Source organism: Mus musculus, chromosome 5 (genome assembly GCF_000001635.26).
Source record: "Mus musculus strain C57BL/6J chromosome 5, GRCm38.p6 C57BL/6J".
Classification (NCBI taxonomy): Eukaryota; Metazoa; Chordata; class Mammalia; order Rodentia; family Muridae; genus Mus; species Mus musculus.
In genome coordinates this window covers 8,222,821-8,250,319 of record NC_000071.6, presented here as the reverse complement: position 1 = coordinate 8,250,319, position 27,499 = coordinate 8,222,821, and the positions used below count along the sequence as shown (strand labels likewise).

The following is a 27,499-nucleotide window of genomic DNA, read 5'->3' as shown; positions in this document are numbered from 1 at the left end:
CTTCTTGGGCACTGGGCATTCACATAGTGTACACACACACACACACACACACACGTACATGCTCACTCACATACATGCATAAAAGTTTAAAGCATGAAATGAAAATAAAGCTCAAATAAATGAACATGGTAAAAAAGAAGTAGAGAGGATTAAAGCAGATAATACTATAACTGGAATGTAAAGATATTACTATGGCTACTAGGGAATGATATCCAATCTCATTGGATGAGATTAAGTTGTTAATTTGAATGGTGACTTAAGTAGATACCAGAAATCTCCAGAACATAAAATAGGAGTGATGTTGGACAGTGTGATCCTGAACCAAAACTGAAACTTTCAGAAAGTGAGGGGAAGTGACTGGAAACCAGAGACTACAGGATGCGTGATAGTATAGTCTGATGCATGGGATAAAAAAAAAAAAAAAAAAGAGGGTAAGTTTTAGTGGAATGAGGAAAAATTGCTCAACTGAAAATGAGAAACAGACATATTCTCTCTCTACCACCAGACCCCCATTAGCAAAGTTATATAGCCCCTACTCAAGAAACTGTGGAGTGCTACTTCTGAGAACAAGATGATGAAGAAAATAACAAAAACAAAAGTTGCAGCTAAGGGATGGATTCTGTGGATAGCCATGTGTGAATTCCAGAAAGCATCATGACTGTGAAGCAGCTGAGTTGTGGGAGGAGACAAAGCCAGATAGAGATTAGAGAGTTGGCAATGGGAGCTTCCTAAGGTAACTGGCATAAACTGATGTAAAGGGCCTGGTTAGACTAGCCTTTGGGATTCTAAAGGAGACGGAGAAGATGAAGCTGCAAGTGGTGGTGGTGCTCTCTTGCTATGGATCTTGCCAGGTTTGGAGTCCATACCTGACATTCAGTTATGAGGTCATGTAAGATTGGGAAGGTGAAGGGAAGCTGTGGGTACAGTTTTACTTTGAATGCATGGCTCTTCTTCATTTCTGATGATGAGGTAAAGAGATTCTCTTTACTATCAGAGTATTATAAAAGATAGTAATTATCAGCAAATGTAGTTAATTTGAACCATTCTTAGTTCAGTCTTTTTCTTTATTTTTAAGACCTCACTGTGTATCGTGCTGGCCTTGAACTCATGATCTTCATGTCTCTGCTTTCTATGTACTAAGATTACTGGCATATCCTACCATATCTGGCTCATTTTAATACCCAAATATGTTACTTATAGAATATGCGTTGGGAAGCTTGAACTCATGATCTTCCTGCCACTCTTTACAAGTTCTAAGATTACTGGCATACCCTACCATATCTGCCTCATTTTTATAACCAAATCTCTTACTTCTAGAACATGAATGGGAAAGCTAGGTAAATCTTGACATAGGTTTGGCATTTTCTTCTTAAAGTTAGTCCTACTCCTGACTGTGAGAAGGAGTGGATCTCTGACCCCTGTGCCTGTTCTTGGGACTCGTTTCCTCCTGTTGTGTTGTTATATCCAACTTCCATGTGATATCTTGCTTTGTTACGTTTTGTCATATTTGTCTGTATGTCATAAAAGCCTATTCTTTTCTAGTGAGAATCAGAAATGGAATTCATCTCTAATGGAGAGAATGGAGGGAAGAACTAGGAGGAGGAGAGGAAAGGGAAACTATGAACTATGAGAGGACTTATTATATGAGAAAAGGACTTATTTTCAATAAAAGACGAAAAAGGGGTAAAAGGATTAGTGGACTAGGAAGGGTTAAATTCAGATGGGGAGGAGAGCACGGTAGAGAAGGGAATATAGAGAGGGTGAAATAATATTAAAGACATTTCAAAAAATCATATGTAGAAACTTCTAAATAAATATGCATATATGTATATATGTATTTCATACTACATCCATTACTAACAGCATAATAATAGTATATTTGGAATAACTATTCCACATACATGTGTATATATATACACACATACATATATATACATACACACATTTTATATATATATACACATACATATACATACACACACACACACACACACACACACACACACATATATATATATATGTAAAGTTATCCTAGAACCAGGTAGCAGTGCTGCTACTAGACACCAGAGAGTATATAGTACTGAGAATGGGTTGCTTCTTTTGATGAAATTGTTAGCTTGTGAGGGCCCATAGACCCCCCAAGATCTGTACAGGCCATTGCCAAAGTACTAGACTACCCTCCAGATACTCTGCATGTGATACAGAAGCAAAAAAAAACAAAAAACAACAACAAAAAAACCCAAACTAAATCAAAACCAAACCAAACCAAACCATCATCAACAACAACAAAACCCCAAACAACAACAAAAGGTCTAGGGTATTAATAGTGTATTTGGTTACCCTCTAGAACTTAACAGTACGGCTCTGTTACTGAAGACATTGCATACTTGAATCATAAGAACTTGCAGGAATCAACCTATTATAGACCTACAAGTTTCATCCCTCCTGGCTAGCTTTGATAGTGCTAGAAGGTCCTTAGCAAGCTACCAAAAGAGAAAAATAATCACCAATTATACCCATCTGTGAAACCTGTGACCTAAATCATTTACGGGCCTGCCATGCCCACTGGTGCAACAGTGGAAGGAATACCATAGGAGCACCCAACCACCTTATGAGTAGAGTTAATCCTTGATCCAGGAGATGAAACCTATACCTGACACCATTACCAGGCCAAGGCCCTGTGGCTAGACTGGCCATGGACCCTAAGGAAGAAGGTACTACTATTATGTTATTAAATAGACACAGTATTAAACTGGCTCCTAACTGCTTGTTACATGAGCAGAGCAGTGCATCTCTCAGTTCTCAGGTAATCTCTTATTTACAGTAGATGAGACAGAGACCCACAACTGGCCAGGATATAGAAAATAGTTGACATCAGAATGCTGAGCCCCAAGTAACACATCTATACTGGACCCTTCTTTCCAAGGCGTAGGGATCATTGAAGAAGAGGGAATATAAAGATCATAAGAGCCAGCTGTGGTGGATGATGCTAAGTAAATCGTGTCTTCTTGACACGGAGGGCAAAGTCACACAGAAGTTGTCAACAGCACTCACACACAAGTCTTTTTTAGATCCAAGAAAGACCAAATCCCAGCATGGAGTGTGGATATGGAGATAAAATTTCATTCCTGGATACAGAGCTGTTAACCATCGTTAGTTGTTGGGAGAAGAAAGATTTAAGTTTTCTCTAAGGGTATGTTGACTAGTAGTAGACCATATATGCAAGAATATCTGGGCTGCACAAATTGGTCTTCATGGGTTAAAAACAGAGAAAAGAAAATGATACAAAGGTAGTTGGGGAAGAGTGTGGATCTGGGAAGAGTTGATGGAGAAAGGGTGAGTATAGTCAAAATACATTTTATTAAGTTCTCAATGAACTAATAAAAAAATTAAAAACAAAATATGGGACTGGGGCAATGCCTTAGTCGGTAAAGTGCTTGCTGAATTAGCATGGTGGCCTGAGTTTGAATCCCAAAGCCCATGTTGAAAATAGTTAAGTGTCCTTAGAAGAATCAAGTTAGTCCTAGATTTGTCAGTGTTGGAGAGGCTCGTGTCTCCCTTGGGTGAATGTCATACATGTCACCCAGTGCTCCTTTTCATTGCTTTATTGTTGTGTGTTCCCTGGTATCCTTGATTGTTAAAGTGGCAATGAGCTACAACAATCAGAACATGCAACAGAGCATTATATGCTAATAGACTTACCAGGATATTTGTAAGCTGATAGTTCGATTATACTTTCATGTTTGGTGATGTTTTTATGGTATGTAAATCTAGGAGGTTCTGATTTTGTAAGTGTGAATGTGACTAGGCTTTCCCCTTACAGTCCTGTGACCTTACTGCAAAGCTATACTTAGAAATCTTGTCTTTATTAGAAAAAAAGGAGTCCATAAATAAGATCTAACGTTAATGATAGTGCACATCTCAATGTTTGCTAAGCATATTTATTCCTTATGTATACACTGAAAGCTCACTGATAATTTTCATCAGATTTTGACTTAGTAGAATGTAATCATCTCAGTTATTGTCTATTGTTGTGAAGAGACACCACAACTAAGACAACGTATGAAAGATAGTATTTAGTTGGAGACATGCCTACAGTTTCAGAGGATTAGTCTATGAGTACTGTGGTGGGGAGCATGACATTCTTACAGGCAGGCATGGAGCAGTAGCTGAGAGCTCACATCTGATTTGCAAGTTGGAAGTAGAAAGAGAGAGAACGAGGGAGGGAAAGAAGGAGGAAGAAAGAGGGAGAGGGAGAGACAGAGACAGGCACTGACTGAACCGGTCTGGGTTTCTGAAACTATAAATCCTATCCCTGGTGACAAATCTCCTCCAACAAGTCCACACTTTCTAATCTCTCCTAAATAGTTCTATCAACTGAGGACCAAACATTTGAATAATGAATCTACCTACTCAACTTACCATAGTAACTAAAGTAGACTCACCTTTTAGCACAATGTTACCCAGAAATTCCCTTGCAATTGCACAAATGAGAGAGATTTTCATATTTACAGATTGGTAAGTAATAAAATGAAACTCACATCATCCAAAATTGTCACACATAAGCTTTTATAGTTTCAATTTTGTAGTTTCAATTTCATGTCGCATAAACAAAACAGGATTTTTAAACACTGGTTATTATGTACTGAGGAAATAGATTACAAATTTGCCATAAAACTGAGTTGGAGAATGGGTAATTAACTCTTGGTGCTACAAAGGTCCAGGGACTTCATCTTGTTTTTGTATAGTAAGGATTCTCAGCTAGATAGTTATCTCCCAAGAAGTGTCTAGATGATTATTCTTGCTTAAAAGGAGTAAGAAAAATAAATACACAAGGGAGAAGATGATTTGATAAGGATTGGCAGAAGATACACAGAATAAAAAGTAAGGTCAAAGTACTTTAAAAAGTTCTCAGCTTAGTATTTAAGCAAAATAAAATTAGGTTCTTAAAGTTTCCATAAGTTGTTCTAATAACCTTTTTATAGCTAAACATCTAATGATGTTTTTGATCTTCATTGTGACCCCTATACTAGATGGCTTATAATCATCTTGGAAATTTTGTTGTTCTTTTATATTCATATTATCCCAAGTAATTTTTTGTCAAATTTTGGCAGTTACTCTAAATAAAATATATTGATTTTCTGTAATATAGCAGTTACTAAGTGTGAGTTCCTCAAATGCATGACCAACCTATGCCTTGGAGTTTATTACTTTGCATGGTTCTGTGCATTGACCTTGCAGATGGACTTCTTGTGGTGCCAGCCAGGACACTACCATTTCTAGAATCCAAAATGACCTCAGCTGTGCTTAGAAAGCAGTGCCAGTGGGAATGCAGGTGGTGCTGTTGGTGAGGAATTGATTCTTTGTCTTGTGCATGGTTTTGGTTGTTGCTTGGGTTTGCTGACGTCATAGTGGTATGACTCAAAAACGAGATTTCCATATGAGTTTCCGTAATAGAAGCTGTGAAGCGCAGGTGATACAGCGGATCACTTTTTCCAAATTAGATAAGAGCCAGCTCAGATATGGGAGGAGAGGATCTCGCCCTCATCGAGAGAGGAGTGTAAAGAAAATAGGCATCTTTAATCAATAGCATCTGTTGGACACAAAATACTTATATTTACAACCTATATAGGAGGTACTAACTTTTTCATTCCATTATAGCATAGGAATAAAGTTCAAGGGTCATGTTCTCAACATTGGGCTCAAGTCTCGGTGTCATGAAGGCTTCTAAGGTAACTTAGGTATGAACATTGAACCTAAAGTAAGTTATTCCTTCCATATAATCCCAAGACGAAGGTAGATAAGGACAAGATGAATGCAAAAGCCAATCCTGTTCAAATAGTGCAAAGAGGATCTGCCCAGGAGCCACTAAGACTGAGAGGTCTGTCACCTGGTTCCCCTGTTCTGGTAAAAGGAAATGTATTTTATTTGAGTATTGATATTTATTTATTGTTTGTTTGTTTGTTTTGGAGAATGAGTCTTACTATATAACCCAAGTTGGCCTTGAACTCTGCCCTCTTGCCTCAGCCTCCCAAGGCTGCAATTAGGAATATGTACCACTGTGCTTAACTGGGAATGATTGATTAAGGTTTTGTCTCTTTTTTTGGGAATGGTTTTTTGTGGTTTTTAGCTTTATTCTCTGATCATCATTTTTTAATGTGAGAAGTGGCCTAGATTTTAGCTTACATATTTTACGACTTTTTGTTGATTCTTTGTGAGTTCCACGTCATGCACCCCAGCCCTGTACATCTCCCCATTCTCTTGTATCTACCTTTCGCTCTTGCAAACTACCCCACGAATAAAATACACACACACACACACACACACACACACACACACACACACACACACACAGAGGTGCAAACAAACAAACAAAAAACCCAATGCATAGAGAAACATCTATTCGCTCAAGCTGTAGTATGCCACAGTATATCCCTCTGACCACACATCTTCACTTACAAATGTTCTTTGCAATGAGTCTGGTTCAAGACCTCTGGCTTCTGTGACACCATCAATATTGGATCTTCATTAGGATTCCTCCCAGTTGTCTGTTGCTAGGCTCTGGCATGGAGATCCTGTAGCCTTTGAACAGCAAGACTGTTTTTTGTTTTTGTTTTTGTTTTCTTCACAAATTCCAACCATTCACAGATAATATAGATTTTGAGGTGGCCCATCTCAGAGGGCTGGGTGGTAGCTGAGCTGGTTAGCCCATTGTTTTCCCTGATCTGCACCACCAGGGAGAGCTCTCCAGCACTGCTCTGGCCTGGCCACTCATTGTTGCTATCAGTAGGAGGCAGGATCAGCCCTCTTGCTCTCATGCCCTTAGGGCTGGCTCAGCTACACCCACCCCTTCAGAGCCAGCAGCTGCACTGTGCTGTCCAGTCAAGGCAAGGGTATGTTCTCCCAAGTGCTTCAGCCTACAAGGGGCTGGGCCAGCTCTCTTGTTCTCACACCCTCGGGGCTGGCTCACCCATGCCTTTGCCAGCTCCATTGTGTTGTCCAGGTGAAGTGCAGGGCCTGCTCTTTTGAGTACTTCAGCCAGTGAGGGGGCAGGGCTAGCTCTCCCACCCTCTTGCCCAGCTCTCCCAACTGCCACAGGTCGAGGGGATGCTCACACCTATGCCACCTCAGGGCAGAAGTGTGGTGATGTGCATGGAACCCGCTCACTTTTGCCCACCACCAGAGTCAGCTCTGTCATACTGTCCGGGTGAGGGGCAGGGTTCACTCTCTGAGTGCTGCAGCTGTTTGTTGTTGGGGAGGTCTAGCTCTCCTAGGCTCCTGACCCTCTGGGTAGCTTTTCTAATTTTGGGAGTCAGCTCTCCCACACCCCTGTCCAGGGCCAACCCCACTGTGCTGCCTGGTCATCTTTCTCTAGTAGCACTGTGTGGCATAGTAAAACATAAGTCTCTGTCTATCTTCCTTTTCCTGAGCCACTTGGGATTTGATTGAATTTTTATGTGTCCTAGGCATGAAATAGCTTTGGCCACCAAGCCAGGCATCAAGCTAGGATAAACATAGGACTGCCATCTGCTCTGCCCCTGGCTGATAGAAGAACTACAAGACCAACACGGTGCCTCTTTGCCCATTGCCAGGGGGATTGCCAGCTTATGTATATCTTTCTAGGCCCAGTTTCTGACTATAAAGTGTTTTAAATGACTGGTTTTGATTCAAACTAGTATTCTAGTAATACTATTTTTAATTTGGTGACTTTTATGTGGATCTTATTTAAATTTACCCTATTAATTAAAACTTATCTAAACATCTTTTTGAGATAGCTCCCCACAGCTTAGGCTCTGTGACACATGCCTTCAAGATTCTTAATAACAGTTTTATGATGCTATCTATGGTTCATATTTACATGATTCTTCTAGGGCTGGGGAATGTAATGGGCCAGCCCTTGTTTGAAGGCATGAAGGCCTGGGTTTGATCTCTCTCACTGAGTGGAGAATCCTAAACACTTTCTTGTTTAGGGGAGTAATCAAGTTCCTTGTGAGTCTTAGAAAGGCTTTTCTATTGGTCTTGAGGAAGCAGCCTAAAGTCTTTCTGAGGTTTTAGCACCCAATCTTCTCATCCTTGACGTAATCTTAGCCCCAAGGACACGTTGTAGGGATGGTGCCTTAGGTTTGGTAGTTGCCTTGAGGCTGTTTCTTGGAAACTGATGGCCAAGCCAGTTAGCTCGTTTGTTTCTTAGGCAACTCCAGTGAGCATATTGGAAGCAGTGTGTCCTTAGCACAGCGCTTCAAAGTGTAAGAATCTCAGTCCTTTCCTGGGTGGTTTGGTTAATGTGATAACTTGGGCAAGGTAATGTCTGCTGTTTTTTTTTTTTTATCATAAAGTTATTGCCAGGACATATTTTGAATATACAGTTGATTGTTGCTTAGGAGAGTCATATGTTTGGATTCTAGTGAACACTGTCCAGGAACAAGACTGTATGTAGACTGGAAACATGAGGTCACTTGGGAGTCACCACCACCCTTTTGAAAATCGAAGGGAGAGAAATCTGGAAATATCTTCTCAGAGTAAAGTTAATAAAAACATAAAGGACTCCCAGGCATCGTGTGTTATGCTGAGGGACTGGTAGGTAACTGTACTCATAATACAACCTAGGGGCACTCTGATACTGTGTTGGGGAGCAAGGCTCTGTGGAGCCTGTGGAGAAGGTAAGTTTAATTGGTTGCAGTTTGATGGGGCCATTGCAAAATTACAACACAGTACAAGAGAAAGGGGGCATGAGGAAGTTTATAGTATGTAGAAATAGGTGATTATCCTGATTACCCAAGAATATTAACTGATTAAGAGGACAAGACAGAGGTGAACGGCAATGAAAATTCCCAATAAGGGGCTCAGTAGGTATAGCCTTGTACTTGCAGAGGTCTTAGGTTCAATTGCCAACACCATATGGTGTCTCACAGTCATCCCAGTGATCCTATACTGTATTCTGATCTCATGGGCACCTGGCATTCATGTGGTACATGCCCTCATATAAAGGCAAAACCCTCCTATAAATTAAATAAATCTAAAATGAAAAAAAGCAATCAAAACATTTCAACTGGGAATTCTAGAGAAATTACTTGAAAATACAAATTAGTGACTAGGTAGTGGATTGATTGAAATTAAGACTATCAAAGCAACAAAATATCAGAGATATATTTTTATTAGGTATTTTCCTCATTTACATTTCCAATGCTATCCCAAAAGTCCCCCATACCCCCCACTTCCCTACCCACGCACTCCCACTTTTTGGCCCTGGCGTTCCCCTTTACTGGGGCATATAAAGTTTGCGGGTCCAATGGGCCTCTCTTTCCAGTGATGGTCAACTAGGCCATCTTTTGATACATATGCAGCTAGAGTCAAGAGCTCCGGGGTACTGGTTAGTTCATAACGTTGTTCCACCCATAGGGTTGCAGATCCCTTCAGCTCCTTGGGTATTTTCTCTAGCACCTCCACTGGGGGCCCTGTGATCCATCCAATAGCTGACTGTGAGCATCCACTTCTGTGTTTGCTAGGCCCCGGCATAGTCTCACAAGAGAGAGCTATATCAGGGTCCTTTCAGCAAAATCTTGCTAGTGTATGCATTGGTGTAGGCCCCGGCATAGTCTCACAAGAGAGAGCTATATCAGGGTCCTTTCAGCAAAATCTTCCTAGTGTATGCATTGGTGTCAGCTTTTAGAGGCTGATTATGGGATGGATCCCTGGATATGGCAATCTCTAGATGGTCCATCCTTTTGTCTCAGCTCCAATCTTTGTCTCTGTAACTTCTTCCATGGGTGTTTTGTTCCCAATTCTAAGAAGGGGCAAAGTGTCCACACTTTGATCTTCTTTCTTCTTGAGTTTCATGTGTTTTGCAAATTGTAACTTATATCTTGGGTATTCTAAGTTTCTGGGCTAAAATCCACTTATCAGTGAGTACATATCATTTGAGTGATTTTGTGATTGGGTTATCTCACTCAGGATAATGCCCTCCAGGTCCAACCATTTGCCTAGGAATTTTATAAATTCATTCTTTTTAATAGCTGAGTAGTACTTCATTGTGTAAATGTACCTCATTTTCTGTATACATCCTCTGTTGAGGGGCATCTGGGTTCTTTCCAGCTTCTGGCTATTATAAATAAGGCTGCTATGAACATAGTGTAGCATGTTTCTTTCTTACTAGTTGGAACATCTTCTGGATATATGCAAATGAGAGGTATTGTGGGATCCACCGGTAGTACTATGTCCAATTTTCTGAGGAACCGCCAGACTGATTTCCAGAGTGGTTGCCCAAGCCTGCAATCCCACCAACAATGGAGGAGTGTTCCTCTTTCTCGACATCCTCACCAGCATCTGCTGTCACCTGAATTTTTGATCTTAGCCATTCTGACTGGTGTGAGATGGAATCTCAGGGTTGTTTTGATTTGCATTTCCCTGATGATTAAGGATGCTGAACATTTTTTTCAGGTGTTTCTCAGCCATTCCTTATTCCTCCGGTGAGAGTTTTTTGTTTAGCTCTGACCCCCATTTTTTACGGGGGTTACTTGATTTTCTGGAGTCCACCTTCTTGAGTTCTTTATATATATTGGATATTAGTCTTCTATCTGATTTAGGATAGGTAAAGATCCTTTCCCAATCTGTTGGTGGCATTATTGTCTTATTGATGGTGTCTTTTGCCTTACAGAAGCTTTGCAGTTTCATGAGGTCCCATTTGTCAATTCTCGATCCCCTGTGCCAATATCTTTGAGGCTTTTCCCCACTTTCCCCCTCTATACGTTTCAGTGTCTCTGGCTTTATGTGGAGCTCCTTGATCCACTTAGATTTGACCTCAGTACAAGGAGATAGGAATGGATCAATTCTCATTCTTTTACATGATAACCACCAGTTGTGCCAGTACCATTTGTTGAAAATGCTGTCTTTTTTCCACTGGATGGTTTCAGCTCCTTTGGCGAAGATCAAGTGACCATAGCTATGTGGGTTCATTTCTGGGTCTTCAATTCTATTCCATTGGTATACTTGTCTGTCGCTATACCAGTACCATGGTTTATTTTTTATTTATTTTTTTTTATCACAATTGCTCTGTAGTAAAGCTTTAGATCAGTCATGGTGATTCCACCAGAGGTTCTTTTATCCTTGAGAAGAGTTTTTGCTATCCTAGGTTTTTTGTTATTCCAGATGAATTTGCAGATTGCCATTTCTAATTCGTTGAAGAATTGAGTTGGAATTTTGATGGGGATTGGATTGAATGTGTAGATTGCTTTTGGCAAGATAGCCGTTTTTACAATGTTGATCCTGCCAATCCATGAGCAAGGGAGATCTTTCCATTTTCTGAGATCTTCTTTAATTTCTTTCTTCAGAGACTTGAAGTTCTTATCATACAAATCTTTCACTTTTTTAGTTAGAGTCACGCCAAAGTATTTTATATTATTTTTGACTGTTGAGAAGGGTGTTGTTTCCCCAATTTCTTTCTCAGCCTGTTTATTCTTTGTGTAGAGAAAGGCCATTGACTTGTTTGAGTTAATTTTATATCCAGCTATTTCAACGAAGCTGTTTATCAGGTTTAGGAGTTCTCTGGTCGAATTTTTAGTGGCACTGACATGTACTATCATATCATCTGCAAAAAGTGATATTTTGACTTCTTCTTTTTCAATTTGTACCCCCTTGATCTCCTTTTGTTGTCGAATTGCTCTGGCTAGGACTTCAAGTACAATGTTGAATAGGTAGGGAGAAAGTGGGCAGCCTTGTCTAGTCCCTGATTTTAGTGGGATTGCTTCCAGTTTCTCACCATTTACTTTGATGTTGGCTACTGGTTTGCTGTAGATTGTTTTTATCATTTTTAGGTATGGGCCTTGAATTCCTGATATTTCCAAGACTTCTATCATGAATGGGTGTTGAATTTTGTCAAATGCTTTCTCCGAATCTAAGGAGATGATCATGTGGTTTTTGTCTTTGAGTTTGTTTATATAATGGATTACGTTGATGGATTTTCATATATTAAACCATCCCTGCATCCCTGAAATAAAACCTACTTGGTCAGGGTGGATGATTGTTTTAATGTGTTCTTGGATTCGGATAGTGAGAATTTTATTGAGCATTTTTGCATCGATATTCATAAGGGAAATTGGTCTGAAGTACTCTATCTTTGTTGGATCTTTCTGTGGTTTAGGTATCAGAGTAATTGTGGCTTCATAGAATGAGTTGGGTAGAGTACATTCTACTTCTATTTTGTGTAATAGTTTGTGCAGAACTGGAATTAGATCTTCTTTGAAGGTCTAATAAAACTCTCCACTAAACCCATCTGGTCCTGGGCTTTTTTGGTTGGGAGACTATTAATGACTGTTTCTATTTCTTTAGGTGATATGGGACTGTTTAGATCGTTAACTTGATCCGGTTTAACTTTGGTACCTGGTATCTGTCTAGAAATTTGTCCATTTCGTCCAGGTTTTCTAGTTTTGTTGAGTATAGCCTTTTGTAGAAGGATCTGATGGTGTTTTGGATTTCTTCAGGATCTGTTGTTCTGTCTCCCTTTTCATTTCTGATTTTGTTAATTAGGATGCTGTCCCAGTGCCCTCTAGTGAGTCTGGCTAAGGGTTTATTTATCTTGTTGATTTTCTCAAAGAACCAGCTCCTCCTTTGGTTAATTCTTTGAATAGTTCTTGTTTCCACTTGGTTGATTTCGCCCCTGAGTTTGATTATTTCGTGCTGTCTACTCCTCTTGAGTGAATTTGCTTCCTTTTTTTCTATAGCTTTTAAGTGTGTTGTCAAGCTGCTATATGTGCTCACTCTAGTTTCTTTTTGGAGACACTCAGAGCTATGAGTTTCCCCTCTTAGAAATGCTTTCATAGTGTCCCATAAGTTTAGGAATGTTGTGTCTTCATTTTCTTTAAATTCTAAAAAGTCTTTAATTTCTTTCTTCATTCCTTCCTTGACCAAGGTATCATTGAGAAGAGTATTGTTCCGGTTCCACGTGAATGTTGGCTTTCCATTATTTATGTTGTTATTGAAGATCAGCCTTAGTCCATGGTGATCTGATAGGATACATGGGACGATTTCAATATTTTTGTATCTGTTGAGGCCTGTTTTGTGACCAATTATATGGTCAATTTTGGAGAAGGTATCATGAGGTCTTGAGAATAAAGTATATCCATTTGTTTTAGGATAAAATGTTCTGTAGATATCTATTAAGTCCATTTGTTTCATCACTTCTATTAATTTCACTGTGTTCCTGTTTAGTTTCTGTTTCCACGATCTGTCCATTAATGAAAGTGGTGTGTTGAAGTCTCCCACTATTATTGTTTGAGGTGCAATATGTGCTTTGACCTTTACTAAAGTTTCTTTAATGAATGTGGCTCCCCTTGCATTTGGAGCATAGATATTCAGAATTGAGAGTTTCTCTTGGAAGATCTTACCTTTGATGAGTATGAAGTGTCCCTCCTTGTCTTTTCTGATAACTTTGAGTTGGAAGTAGATTTTATTCCATATTAGAATGGCTATTGCAGCTTGTTTCTTCAGACCATTTGCTTAGAAAGTTGTTTTCCAGCCTTTCACTTTGAGGTAGTGCCTGTCTTTTTCCCCTGAGATGGGTTTTCTGTAAGCAGGAGAATGTTGGGTCCTGTTTGTGTAGCCAGTCTGTTAGTCTATGTCTTTTTTATTGGGGAATTGAGTCTATTGATATTAAGAAATATTAATGAAAAGTAATTGTTGCTTCCTATTATTTTTGTTTTATAGTTGGCATTTTGTTTTTGTGGCTGTCTTTTTGGTTTGTTGAGGGATTGATTTCTTGCTTTTTTTAGGGCGTCATTTCTGTCTTTGTATTTTTTTTCTGTTATTATTCTTTGAAGGGCTGGATTCTTGGAAAGATAATGTGTGAATTTGGTTTTGTTGTGGAATACTTTGGTTTCTCCATCTATGGCAATTGAGAATTTTGCTGGGTATAGTAGCCTGGGCTGGCATTTGTTTTCTCTTAAGGTCCATATAATATCTGTCCAGGATCTTTTGGCTTTCATAGTCTCTGGTGAAAAGTCTGGTATAATTCTGATAGGCCTGCCTTTATATGTTACTTGACCTTTTTCCTTTACTTCTTTTAATATTCTATCTTTATTTAGTGTATTTGTTGTTCTGATTATTATGTGTCGGGAGGAATTTCTTTTCTGGTCCAGTCTATTTGGAGTTCTGTAGGCTTCTTGTATGTTCATGGGCATCTCTTTCTTTAGGTTTGGAAGTTTTGTTCTATAATTATGTTGAAGATAATTGCTGGCCCTTTAAGTTGAAAATCTTCATTCTCTCTACTCCTATTATGTGTAGGTTTGGTCTTCTCATTGTGTTCTGGATTTGCTGGATGTTTTGAGTTAGGATCTTTTTGCATTTTGTATTTTCTTTGATTGTTGTGCCGATGTTCTTTATGGAATCTTCTGCACCTGAGATTCTCTCTTCCATCTCTTGTATTCTCTTGCTGATGCTTGCATCTATAGTTCCAGATTTCTTTCGTAGGGTTTCTATCTCCGGCGTTGCCTCACTTTTGGTTTTCTTTATTGTGTCTACTTCTCTTTTTAGGTCTTGGATGGTTTTATTCAATTCCATCACCTGTTTGGTTGTGTTTTCCTGCAATTCTTTAAGGGATTTTTGTTTTTCCTCTTTAAGGTCTTCTACCTTTTTAGCTGTGTTCTCCTGTATTTCTTTAAGTGAGTTATTAAAGTCCTTCTTGATGTCCTCTACCATCATCATGAGATATGCTTTCAAATCAGGGACTATCTTTTCCAGTGTGTTGGGGTGCCCAGGGCTAGGTGAGGTGGTAGTGCTGTGTTCTGATGATGGTGAGTTGCCTTGGTTTCTGTTAGTAAGATTCTTACGTTTGCCTCTCGCCATCTGGTAATCTCTGGACTTAGTTGTTTTAGTTGTCTTAGGTTAGATCTAGTTCCTCAGGTGTTTATGTTAGCCTCTATCAGCAGATCTGGGAGACTAGCTCTCTCCTGAGTTTCACTGTTCAGAGTACTCTCTGCAGGCAAGCTCTCCTCTTTCAGGGAAGGTGCCCAGATATCTGGTGTTCGAACCTGCCTCCTGCCAGAAGTTGTGATCCACTCACAGAGGTCTTAAGATCCCGTGGAGGGTCCTGTGTATACCTTGTGTGTGTCCGCAGACTCCTCGCCCATGGTACCCTGGTGCTGGCGTGGACCAGAAGGGACTTGTGTCCCTGATCAGGCCGTGTTTTCTGCTTCCCTAATTAATTCAGTCTCAGGTCTCTCGAGATTGGATTGGAGCAGCAGCTGTGTTTCACTCACCAGAGGTCTTAAGGTCCCATGGCGGGTCCTGTGGGTAACTTGTGGGTGTAAGTAGACTCCACGCCCAAGCTACCCCGGTGCTGCCCAGAGATATTTTTAATAGAAGATTTTCCTGCCTAATCAGTAAAATAACAATACTTAGCAGACTTTCACAATATTACAAGCAAACAAAAACAGAATTGTATGAACTGTTTGTGGAGTAAGTTACATGGAACCTTTTCAAGCAGTGCATGTAGCTATGGATGCTTGATTGTAAAGGCTGCATAATTCCAGAGCAGAGGGTTTTTTTACGCGGTAATTACTCTTGCTGTGATTCATAATGTCTTATCGCTTAGATTTTATAATTCAAGTGAAAATATTCCCTTGACATTTGAAAACTCAGAAAGCTTCAAATTTGTTTTTGAGGAACTAAGATCATTACTACTGCTGCTACGACTCTTGTTTTTCTAAAGCATATTTTCCTTTCTTTTTAAAAAATTTATTTAGATATTTTCTTTATTTACATTTCAAGTTTTATCCCCTTTCCCCATTTCCCCTCTGAAAACCTCCCTATCCTAAGTCATTCTGTGAATTCTGCCTACATATAACACAATTTGCCCTCTACCGACCCATACATACTTGACATATCGCAAATGTTTTTATATACATATTTTAAAACTCAAGTTTATTCATTTAAATGTGTTCAGTGGTCACTAAAAATTGACTTATAGTCCTGAAATTTCTAATAAGATGACAAATGTCCTTATAGCTTAATTAACTTTTTAGGCTTTTTTTAAAATCTGCAACATACAACCTGACACACCTTAGTGAGATCTCCCATAAAGCTAATAGGAAAGTGTAATTCAGTAAGTGGGCAGACGTCTGGGAGAGTCAGAGTACTTGTTTCCCCCCTTTGTAGCATGTATAAATTTCCTCCAGCACTAGTCAATAGGCATGAAACTTCTAGTCATTTCCAAGCTCAATTTTTCCCTGTTTAATGACATATATGTGGTGTCTTCAGCAACAGGTTTTAGAAAATAACCAATGGCATTGTCAATAGCCTGTGATGTTTTTAGGTACAAAATCCCAACACCGAGAACTCCTTCTACAATGACCAAAAAGGATAGAACCCATTCTTGGTCCCTGGGATTCTTTTTGGTAGCATGTGATGTCCATTTGGGTCATTCTCTCCTGCCATTTTATTTAACTCTATCTAAATTCATTTTGTACAGGTATGTATTTCAGAAAGCTTCTATAGTAGTAGGTTCCCTTATGCAAGATGGCTCAGCATATAACAACACTGGATACTCTTGTAAAGGACCTGTATCCAATCCCCAACACCCACATGGCGGGCCACAACTCTAAGTCGAGATTTATGAGCTCTTTCATTCTCTTCTGGCCTCCATGGGCACTGTATCTATTAGTACAGACACACATGCAGGTGAAGCACCACTACACATAAACTGAACCAAACAAATAGATAACTAATTATATGTACATCCAATCATAAGAGAAGGTTGCGGAGAAGACTGTGAGAAAAACCAGCATCAAAATGTTACAATGTACAAAAGCAATGTTTTGCTTTTCCTTTCTCATGTTTATTTGTGTGCCTGTAGTGCTTGTGTGTCTGCACATGGAGGGCAGAGGACAACTTGGGAGAGTCAGTTGTCTACTTCCACTATGTGAATGCCAGGACTGCAGTTAGTTTGGCAGGTTGGCAGCCAGTGTCATTACCCACCAAGCCATCTTGCAGGCCCATTGTTTTCATTTTCTTTGCTCTTTCTTTTCTGTGTATAATAGACCAATGATTTGTGAGAAAAAACATACATGATACATAAAAATGGTAAGAGGCAAATTTTTTGATAGAAAGCTGTAGTAAAACAAAAGAAAACAAAACGAAAGAAAAAGAAACCAAGACTAAAGTATTTTGAAAAAGTAATCATGTTTCTGTAGTTTCCTAGCCCCAGTGCTGGGCAGGGGAATCGGCTGTGCTCCACCATGGGATAACAGGTGGTGGAGCAGTTCAGCTTCTATCTTTGTAGAAGCCCTAGCTGTTTATCATATTCCCTCCCTCCCTCCCTCCCTTCCTTCCTTCCTTCCTTCCTTCCTTCCTTCCTTCCTTCCTTCCTTCCTTCCTTTTTTCCTTCCTTCCTTCCTTCCTTCCTTCCTTCCTCTTTCCCTTTCTGTAAAATGTTGATTTTGTTAAAAATATGAATTAAAGAAGTATTAAAGGCGATACTGTGAAGTTGATGCAAGTTTTCAAATGTGATATCTATTCTAGGCTACCCCACCCCCACTCCCATCCCCAAACACTAGTGTTCGAGCCTAGGACCTCGAGTATGCTTGACAACCTGTTACTGAGTTGTTGTCAACAGTAGGATCCTCTTTAATTGCAATTTCTTTTTTGTTGTTGTAGCGAGTTGCTGTCGTCAGGTTATGTAGAGAGACAGATTGAACATGGAGGCAAGGTCGTGGAGAACAAAGTAAGTGAAATTTCCTTCCTTTGTGGGGTATCATGTTTGGGGCCCGTACTTTGTGCTTGCTAGGTGTGCCTTTTATCAATTGAGCTGTGATCCTTAAGTGAAAACTGTACCTGACTCAATGAATGCCTACAAGTCAGACTCTAAAAAGACTCTGCTCAGTTACAATCAAGTGTAAAATCAAGGGTAGTATGTGTGATCTGGGGTATGAACATGAATGGGCAGAGAGGTGTACATTCACATAAAAATGAAATTGCTGCTTTGGTAAATCTTTAAGACTGAAAATTTTAATTTACAAATGTTAAAATATGTAATTCAAAGACAGAGATGCACATAAAACCAGATAAGGACCAATGAGTCACCTTATAACTTCCATCCAATTTGAGCTGTAGAGCCTGGTCAGCAAGCCCACAAGCCCATGAGCCCACGTGTTGCTTGGCCCTATCCCCCCTCCAAGCCCCCTGCCCTGCCCCTGGCTCGCCCCGCTCCTGTACCACGAGACCACCCTCACTGGGGAGGCTGCCCTCCCAGATCACCCTCACTGGTGTATCCCCCTCCCCTGAGACCACCCTCACTGGGGAGCCTGCCCCACACACACCACCCTCCTTGGGGAGCCCACCCTCTGTCATTATTAGCACTGTCATTTATGGTTCCATGACCAAAGCTTCTGTCTAGTTTAGTTTTGTCTATTTGCATTTAAAGTGTCTCAAATTTATTTTATCATTTTGCTCTTTATAATTTACTTGAGGAAAGAAAATTGTTTATCTTGTACAGTTTCTCATTGTCTAGATTTTAGTGTTGACTATAATTTTACATTAGGGCAAGTAAAATCCACCTTGGTGATTATCTTTAACAGAACAGTTGATTTTGCCTTTAGGGCCTTTTAGGTTTTACTGAATACTTTTGTACAATCTTGACTTTAAAGTTCTGTTATAGCTGTTTTGATATCTTCTCCCTCTAAGGCTATAAAATATCCATATGTATAAAAGTGATACATATTTTTATTCTTTTAATAAGACAAAAATTTCATCTTTAACATTTATTTATTTACTTATTTATTTAATTTATTTCAAAACTAAGTTCCAGGAGTGAGGGAGATGGCTCAGTCAGTTCCATAGCTACCATTGAAAGCCTGAGGCCTTGAGTTCTGATCCCCAGAACCTAGGTGAAAAGCCAGGCTGGAGGCACACACCTGTGGTCCATGAGATGAGATGATTTCTGGGGCGGGTGGCCAGCTAAATGTAACCGAATTGTTCAGCTCCATATTCCTGAGTCTTAGATTCTGTCTTAAAGCGAAGGTGAAAGTGATTACAGGAGATTCCCCACATCAGCCTCTGGCCTTACCCGCACAGCATTCAAGTGTGTGTACACTCACACACACCAAAGCACACAGACCCCTCACAGTAAGTATAAAATGAAAGCCTGACTGTAACCCTGTGTGGAGAGTATAGGGTTTTTTCACGTTTGATAGGAACTTATTTAATTCTTTTATGTCTACACCTGTGTTCCGATTAAATTGTTTTTCCTTATAAATAATGATAGCTGCCATTTGTTAGAGACATAATGTTCCCTGCCTCACATACTCAATATAAATGTTCCTTAGAGATATGTGTTATCTTCTTTGTATAAGGGGTACAAGAATGAGTGAAGCAAGACAAGTTACAAACTGACATACCACATTGGAGTTTAAGTCCAAGCTCATCCAATGTTGACTTGTATGAAGAATTGTGTAGATGTGTGCATTTATGTGCATATATTTTCATAGTTTTGTTTTCTTTGAAAAAGACACTCTGTAGTCTGGACTGGCCTTAAGCGCACCTCAGTCATCTCGCTTCAGCCTTGCAAGAGCTCAAATTACTGGACCGAGCCACCATACCTGGCACCAAGAATTGGAAAGCACTTATGGATTAGGATCACGGGAAGGAAGTTTTCAGTTTTGAGTGTGCAGAATGGCAACTTTGGATTTGGGAGAGAGGGAAATGGAAGCATTGAGCAGTGACAGCACATCCCAAACCACCCACTTTGCTGGTTTTAAGTCACAGGCTTTGTTACTGTGGTTTCTGGGTTTTGTTTGACTGTTTGTTTGTTTGTTTGTTTTTGAGGGAGTAGTCTTAGGACTGAAATGAATCTGATGGTGTTGTGCGTAGCTAATATTTCCAGTTACAATACTCAATAATTACAATAATTAATTTTTATTGATGATAATGGTATGGTCATATACATACCTATTTGTGTTCCACCCTCACATCAATAAAACTGTTGTCCAGCTTTACAGAGAGGATCATAGCTGCAGCTTGAGGCTATATTAACTAATTTCATGGCCAAACCATGACCAGATTGTTCATCACAGAGGCTGTAGTGAATAAATTAGGAGGGCTATGAAAAGCTGAGATAGACTTTATTAGTCCTTTTCATATGCATGCCTAACTGATTTTGGAGGTTTCTAATAACAATAACTTTATCCAGAAGCTACAGTATAATATATGCAAAGACCCTGTAGGTTTTTTCTCAGCTTGGGTTAAAGGACCTTAAGTTACTTTTTCTGAATTATCAGTTCCTGCTTCATTTTCCCTACATGAGCATCTTGGAAACATGCCCTAGCACATGTTTTCAAATAATAAGTGTGGAATGGAGAAGCATTTTCATGTACCAGAAACTTGTACCTGTGGCTGAGCGGGTAGATTTCCTCTGGGTCAAAAAGCAAAGTAAACATTGCTGTGGACATGTGATTTAGCCGTCTACCACTAATGTCATAGAATGCAATTCTTTTTATCTCCGATGATAATAACAAAAACAATCGCCAATGAGTACCCCCTTTTAGTAGGAGTAGTTATTTGTAAGTCAATTATTCCTGCTTGCCTATGTGTTAGAGTTCTCAGCAGTACAGTTAGCTGTGTAGAGATTTTACTGACTTTGGCTGGTAACTCTCTGGTGCATTTGATTCTCACCTGAAATTATGGCTTCAGAGTCTTAATTGGGTTCTCAGTGGCAGGAAAAAAGATGAAGAAGAATACAAAGAAGTGTGGGTTAAGGTTAAAGTCTGGAATGTGTAAGGGGATGGAAGAAAGTGCTGTGTGATAGGGAGCAGGTGTCAGGAGAAAGTACTCAAGAGCAGAGCACTTACAGTGACACAGGAGGAGCCTTTTACTCTGAGGAAATGTATTGTAATGTACATCAAACATATTTTTTTTTTACCTTACAAATTGATGTATAAATTTTTAATGATCTCTTGCTTAACTTTTCTTTTAATATTTTTTATTACATATTTTCCTCAATTACATTTCCAATGCTATCCCAAAAGTCCCCCATACCCTCCCCCCACTTCCCTACCCACCATTCCCATTTTTTTGGCCCTGGCGTTCCCCTGTACTGGGGCATATACAGTTTGCATGTCCAATGGGCCTCTCTTTCCAGTGATGGCCGACTAGGCCATCTTATGATACATATGCAGCTAGAGTCAAGAGCTCCGGGATACTGGTTAGTTCATCAAACATATTTTAAGGCTAACTCAAATAGCCCTTGTTTCTGGAAACAGAAACAAAGAGAATATCTGAGGTTTTCTACATCCATCTTTCCCTCCATAGAGTGCTGTGGAAGTCTCTCTCTCTCTCTCTCTCTCTCTCTCTCTCTCTCTCTCTCTCTCTCTCTCCCTCTCTCCCTCTATCTCTCTGTGTTATGGTGTGGGTGTGGGTGTACACATACCCATGTCTGCGTGCATTGGCGGTACAAGATGACTTGTAGGAAGGACTCCGTTCTCTCACTCCACCCTCTGGGGTCTTGGGACTGAACTCAGATAATCATTCTTGGCAGCAATTGCCTTTATCCATAGAGCCATCTTTCTGTCCCACCATTAAATATCTCCTCTTTGGCATAATATGATCTTCCTGAAGGTGCCAGAATTGCTAAATTTCTTTAACATTCATTTTCCTAAATCAGATTTCCAGCTCATTTCTTTCTTCCTTCGAATCTTACCCTGATTTTTTTTGTTTTTTGTTTTGTTTTCTTTAATGAATAAGTGACAGTAAAAAAGATACTGTAAGGACAGTTGTGAGAAATCATTTAGAAAAACATAAATGTGGTGACTGTTAGGACAGCCGGTATTTTTCTCACTTTGTATTTCCCATGAACCTAAGCATCACTGATAGAGAACTGCCCATCATCTCCACTGCTCCTAAGGTCTCTCTGTCCAAGAAACCCAGTTCCCAACCTTCCAGCAGTTCAAAAGCTTCCCATGTGCTGAAGGAATAGCGTTCTAGACACGTATCTTAAGGTGTTTTATTTGTGAAAAAGAAATGCAGTGTTGTATACATCTTTGTTAAGCCAAATACAACGCATTTTCATTAATGGTAGAATTCAGATCAAAGGCGTCATTGTTTCATGACATCTTATTATTTCTACTTTTTAAAATGTAATGACAGGATCATGTATCCTTTCATATGCAACTCAAATTTCACTGAGATTGTCTTATATAATTGAGTAGTACAAAAAAAAAAAAAACCAACCAACCAAACAAACAAAAAAACCCAACCTTGAATTGTTTCTTTTTGACCCCAGGAAGTACAAACTTAGGTATTAAACTGTCAGAGCATCTTAGAAATAAATTTGTTAGAGCACAAAAGAACAACACAGGAGTCAGTCAGCTTTTGCTTGTCTTAGACATTGGATTCTCAAAACCACTCTAATCCTTCAGAATGCTGGTCAAGAACAGGAAGTACGCCATTAAGTAGGAAGGAGAAACTGGACTCTGGTGTAAAGTGACTTTTGCTGCATGTGTTAATATAGAGGCATCCTCACCATTGTGTCTATTGTAAGCAGATATTGGTCTTTTTCTCAAGTACTTTTTAGTGTATCTTCGACTTTGAAAGCTGCCTTTGAGATGCAATGTCAAGTGATCTAGGCCAGACTATACTCTTCAACCCTACCCTCCTCTCCCTTGACCTATCTCCCTTCCCTACCCGCTTCTTCCTTTTCTTTCTCTCATCTCTTTCTTACCGGCTTCACCATGTAGCTCAGGCTGGCCTTGAGCAGTTTTCCTGATACATTCTCCTGTTGTGTGTGCCTTCATGCTTCGCTTAATAAACCTCATTACATGCCTCTCAGTGTCTCTCTCTTTCTCTTAAAGAACACACCAAACACCTTCCTTTTCCAAGGTACCTATTTTACTTACAACTTTATCTTATATTTGAGACACTTGTTTTCTTGTCTAGAATCCTAAATGCAGTAGCTTTTCCAGACTCTTGGGTAATACTTAGTTATCTTAAGAGTCACTTAGTCATATGGGCTGGATATGGGAGATGATTTTAGAAAGGAATAAAAAAATGGATCTATTTGTAGAAGCTGTTACTTAAGCTTAAATTTAAATCCTGGGCTGTGTGAGATAGGGAGGTGGCCATCCAAGTGGGAGAAGTTCAGAGATGTGCATTTTTAAGGCTGGCTGGTAGAGAATGCCAATCAAAGATCCTCAGTCGTTGGAGGTGCTCTCTGTACTGACCTATGTCCCCAACCCTGTAGCATAAATTCTTTAACAATGTATATGTGTGCAAAGTATATAAGATGATTTCAAATAATTAATGAAGCAATGATAGGAAAATTTGGTAGCTACCACGTATTGGAATCTGTAGTGATATTTTTTTAAGCTGCACTTTCTGGAAGATTTGGGTTAAACACTCTTAGTACTTAACTTGAATTCTGAGAGCAGAACCTTTATTGCAGGAGAGAAGACATTTTGGGGTATGGGAGATTCAAGTCATGACATGTATAGCCACGTGCCCCACCTGAATTCAGAATAGAAAATCTTCAGATTACTATGGTGGGCTAATGATTGAGCAAGTGTAAGGGAAAAATAAAGCGATATGTCAATGAACATTGTTTTCCATTTAAGAGAGGCACATTCTGGTTTTATGAAATCTAGCCATCAGAAAAATATCTTCTAGTCAGTAGCAACTTGATTTCTCTCTATATTAAGACCAAAGTTTGTGATGACTTCAGCAATAGGGTCTTCCCATCAAGTTCTGGTGGGAAACTAAAGACAGAAGCAATGGCCTGTATTGTTTTGGCAGTGTGTGGGACAGCTCTGGCCAACAGCTTAAGAAGAGTAGCTCACCCCTGACCCTGGGCTTTTCATTTGGTTATCCTTGGCTTCTGGGAGCTGCATTATCCCCTGGGTGGGCTAAGTTTAATTAAAATCATTTAAATGAATGCATACGTATTAAGAGGTTATGAGATAGCAAGTTTCCATATGGCTTTAAAAAAATTCTTATTATTAGTTATCCCTCCCCAGTTCCCCTTCTGCCTTACTCTCCTATCCCTGTCCCCTTTATCAAGACAAGGCCTCACTGTGTAGCTCACAGTAACCTGGACCTCTCACCATGTGGCCCAAGTGGATCTCAATTTAGGAGTGGTTAAGAGTCTACTACTTCTGCTTCCCAAGTGATGGGATTACAAGCATGAGCTAATACACTTGGCTCTTAGGAAAAAAAATTATTTTTTTTTAAATTTTTGAAACTGAGGCTCATGTGACCCTGGCTGGCCTTGAACTCAGTATGTGACTGAGGTTGGTATTAAATGTCTACTCTGGTTACCTTCATCTTCCCAGTGCTGGCATTGCAGACATGCATCAGTCCCTCTATCATTACATGTGAGTGTGAGTGTGTGTGTGTGTGTGTGTGTGTACCAAATAGAATGATTCTATAAGAATGAGCTGTAGACTTTCGAAATGACAAATGTAAAGTAGGTTTAATCTATGACCATTTAATAAATAAATAACTGAATTGAACTTCATGGTAGGTGGCAGAGGGGTTGAATTCTAGTATCTTTTTATTCAGAAACACTCTTACTGGCAAATAGGGCTGGTCCTGGAAGCCTTGTCCTTTGGGTCCTGCGGGCTTGACCTGACACTCATTTTTAAAACATTGTTGTTTGAACGGATGAATCGAGCCCAAAGGAACACTCAGTTTTCTCGGCCACAGGTGCAAGAACCATGCTATTTTCCAAAGGTATTTTAAAATCCTGAATTAAAGTATAGCTGGACTAAACAGTTTTGGTGAATTAGAATCTTGGGACACTGATTCTTTTTGACTCATAATTCACTATATAGTAGTGTCCTGTAGGAAAAGTGAACTTTAGTTGACTTTCTAATAACTCAGGCTTCAAACTAAGTCTTGGTTTGGGGGTAAGTATGAGTCCAGTTATTTATTGCTAGTTGCTTGGGAGAGTTAATGGCTTTTTCTAACTAATATAATCCCATTGTGCTCCCACAGAGAGGCTACTGTTAGCATGTTTTCTCCAGTAAATGAAACACTTGTTCTCAATGGTATGGTATGATGGTTAGGGCAGCTATGGTGGCATACCCCTTTAATCCCAGCAGGTAGAGGTGGCTCTCTGTGATTTTAGGCCAGCCTGGTCTACATAGTGGGTTCCAGATCATCGAGGGCTACATAGAAAGACCTTGCCAGGGAAACAAAAAGACTATTTTCTTGTTTTACATTCCCCCAAATTATGTATTTTACAAGTTAATACTTATTATAATGCTGATGTTACTACTACAGGGTTCCTATTGTCTTAATATTGACCTAAGATACATGATGACCTGACACTAATACTAATAACTGGACTGAGGAATAATGAACGAACTCACTATAGTTGGAGTAGTGCAAGTACGTGCTATGTACTGGATACTAGTGGGCAGGTTTTGCACATGCATTAAGTAGTCTTTTCTTTGTTATCTTCAGTTTGCATGTGAAGAAACTGACACAGAGTTGAACACACTGGCCTAAGAATTTGGAGTCAAGAAGCCTGGTGGTAGGATTTGTGTTTTTATCCACCAGAGTCCAGAGCTTTCTGGAAACAATAATAGTGGAGGAATTAAAATGTAATTTTTCTGACTCTAGTATTTCAATAACATCTCCTTTGACAGTTGTATTTAGTAAGTTGTAATGTGGAGATGTAATTGGCTCAGATGAGTCTCAATTATTCTCTAAAAAAGTTTCCATTCTTCCAAAGAATTCCACATGCCTGCAAAGGATGCCCTATATTCTCAACCATTTGTTTGTGTGTCTATTTTTAGCCCCGCTTTGTTCTCTATAGAAGTTCAATGGTGCATTGTTCATTACAGGGGAGCGTAGTGATTTCCAAGCCATTGTGTCTGAAATATGTTGCTGCTGTGCACACGGCAGACACATGCTCCATTCTCCGGCCCATCTTAGGCCTACATATACATTTATCTGCATCTGGAGAAAATGTGAAATTTTATGAGCAAGAGTAATGAAGCTGAAACATATCATCATCTTGCCAGAAACTTGAAGAGATTTGATTACATCCTTGCCAAAGTGCTTTAAAATGCCCACCCTCCTTCCCCACCCTCTCCCTTCTTCTCAACACACAAAGGAGCCGCACAAATCTAATAAAGGGATGGAGAAAATGTTTGGTCCTCCCTCACACACATTAGCTCTTCAGGTCAGTGAGCTCACTGTACAATTTGTCTACTACCAAGCATCTGTGTATTTCCCATCTCCTCTGTGGGCTTGATGGGGTGCACACTTCCTCTCTGGAAGGCTTGTGCAAGCATATGCTCCTCGACCATACTGTAATCAGCATGGTTCAGGAAGGTCTCCGGTTTCATGACTTGATTCTCCTTGAGTTATAGAAAAAAGAATTCTTTGGGGATTAAGTGAATTTCCTATTCTGATGGACTAAAGCGAGGTAGCTGTAGGACCCTCATCATGTATAATGCATCAGTTGCCTTAATGGACTTATAAAGATTACGAGTCATCTGAACTCTGTACTCTAAAGAAAATATATTGGCCCATTACCAGGTCAGGTATCGTAGTGCTGGGCGTACAGAAAATAAAGTGACAGCTGCTGGCAGCTTGAGTTCTGTCCCCAAGCTTGGCTCTCAAGCTTTAGTAGGGAGTCCCTTTTTTATTTTTTCTTTAGTGCAAAGTTTCTCTGCCCAAAGAATTATTTCGTTTGTTAATATTCAAGATCTTTTATATAGGTCTTAAAAGGCATTCTCTCTCTCTCTCTCTCTCTCTCTCTCTCTCTTTCTCTCTCTCTCTCTCTCTCTCTATATATATATATATATATATACACACACATACACACACACACACATATACATACACATATACATACAAAGTAACACCAACGAATTGTGTTTTGTACATAGGTCTAATATAGCAGCAGGAGCTTTTCTAGTTTAATTCTGAAACTAATCTTTTCATTATGAAGTGTCTTCCAGTCTACTCTTGGCAATTTCTTTTTGTTTCAGAGTACACTGTTGTTAGAGTAATTACAATCAAACAGGAAGTTACTTTAGCTAGCTTGAAATACCACACACACACACAAGCACACACACACACACACACACACACACACACACACACACAATTCTCTTGATGTTATTCTAAGATATAATTATGTTCTCATTATTATTAAATTCTTGCTTTTCAGTGAGTATTATTATAAAATAAATATATGGAGTAAAAACCAGAGAATCATTACCCTAGGAATTGAACAGTTTGAAAGTTTATACACATTTTGGATAGTAATTTATCAAGGGTCCAAAGGGTTTGGTGTTTGTTTATTTGTTTGTTTGTTTGTTTTTAGAATTCTTGCATCAGTGCAATAAGAAACGGCTTAGATGCAGGTGGACTTGATAATCCCAATAGGAAACTCTTACAAACTCAGACATGGTGTTTCAGAGGCTAGAACATTAACACTAGAGATTTATGTCAAAGGGAGAGAGCAGCTCAGTTTCTCAGCTTCTTTGCAATTCTTATTCCTTCTATAAAT

General features: G+C 39.5%; 1 protein-coding gene and 1 non-coding gene across 20 annotated transcripts in view; one reads left to right on the top strand and one right to left on the bottom strand.

Moving 5' to 3' along the window:
* Adam22 (a disintegrin and metallopeptidase domain 22) overlaps positions 1-27,499 on the top strand; it is a 295,966-nt gene that overhangs the window by 117,993 nt on the left and 150,474 nt on the right. For all 19 annotated transcript variants that reach the window (XR_376691.4, NM_001310439.1, NM_001098225.2 and 16 more), the window contains exon 4: positions 17,644-17,710. Coding sequence is in view for 18 of the 19 variants with exons in the window: in NM_001310439.1 (NP_001297368.1) it covers positions 17,644-17,710 (67 nt within the window). In the remaining variant the exon portion in view is untranslated. The remainder of the gene's footprint in view (positions 1-17,643; positions 17,711-27,499) is intronic.
* Positions 7,454-7,597, bottom strand: Gm23993. Its single transcript, XR_003956080.1, has one exon. It is a non-coding gene; the product is annotated as a small nucleolar RNA SNORA48 (small nucleolar RNA).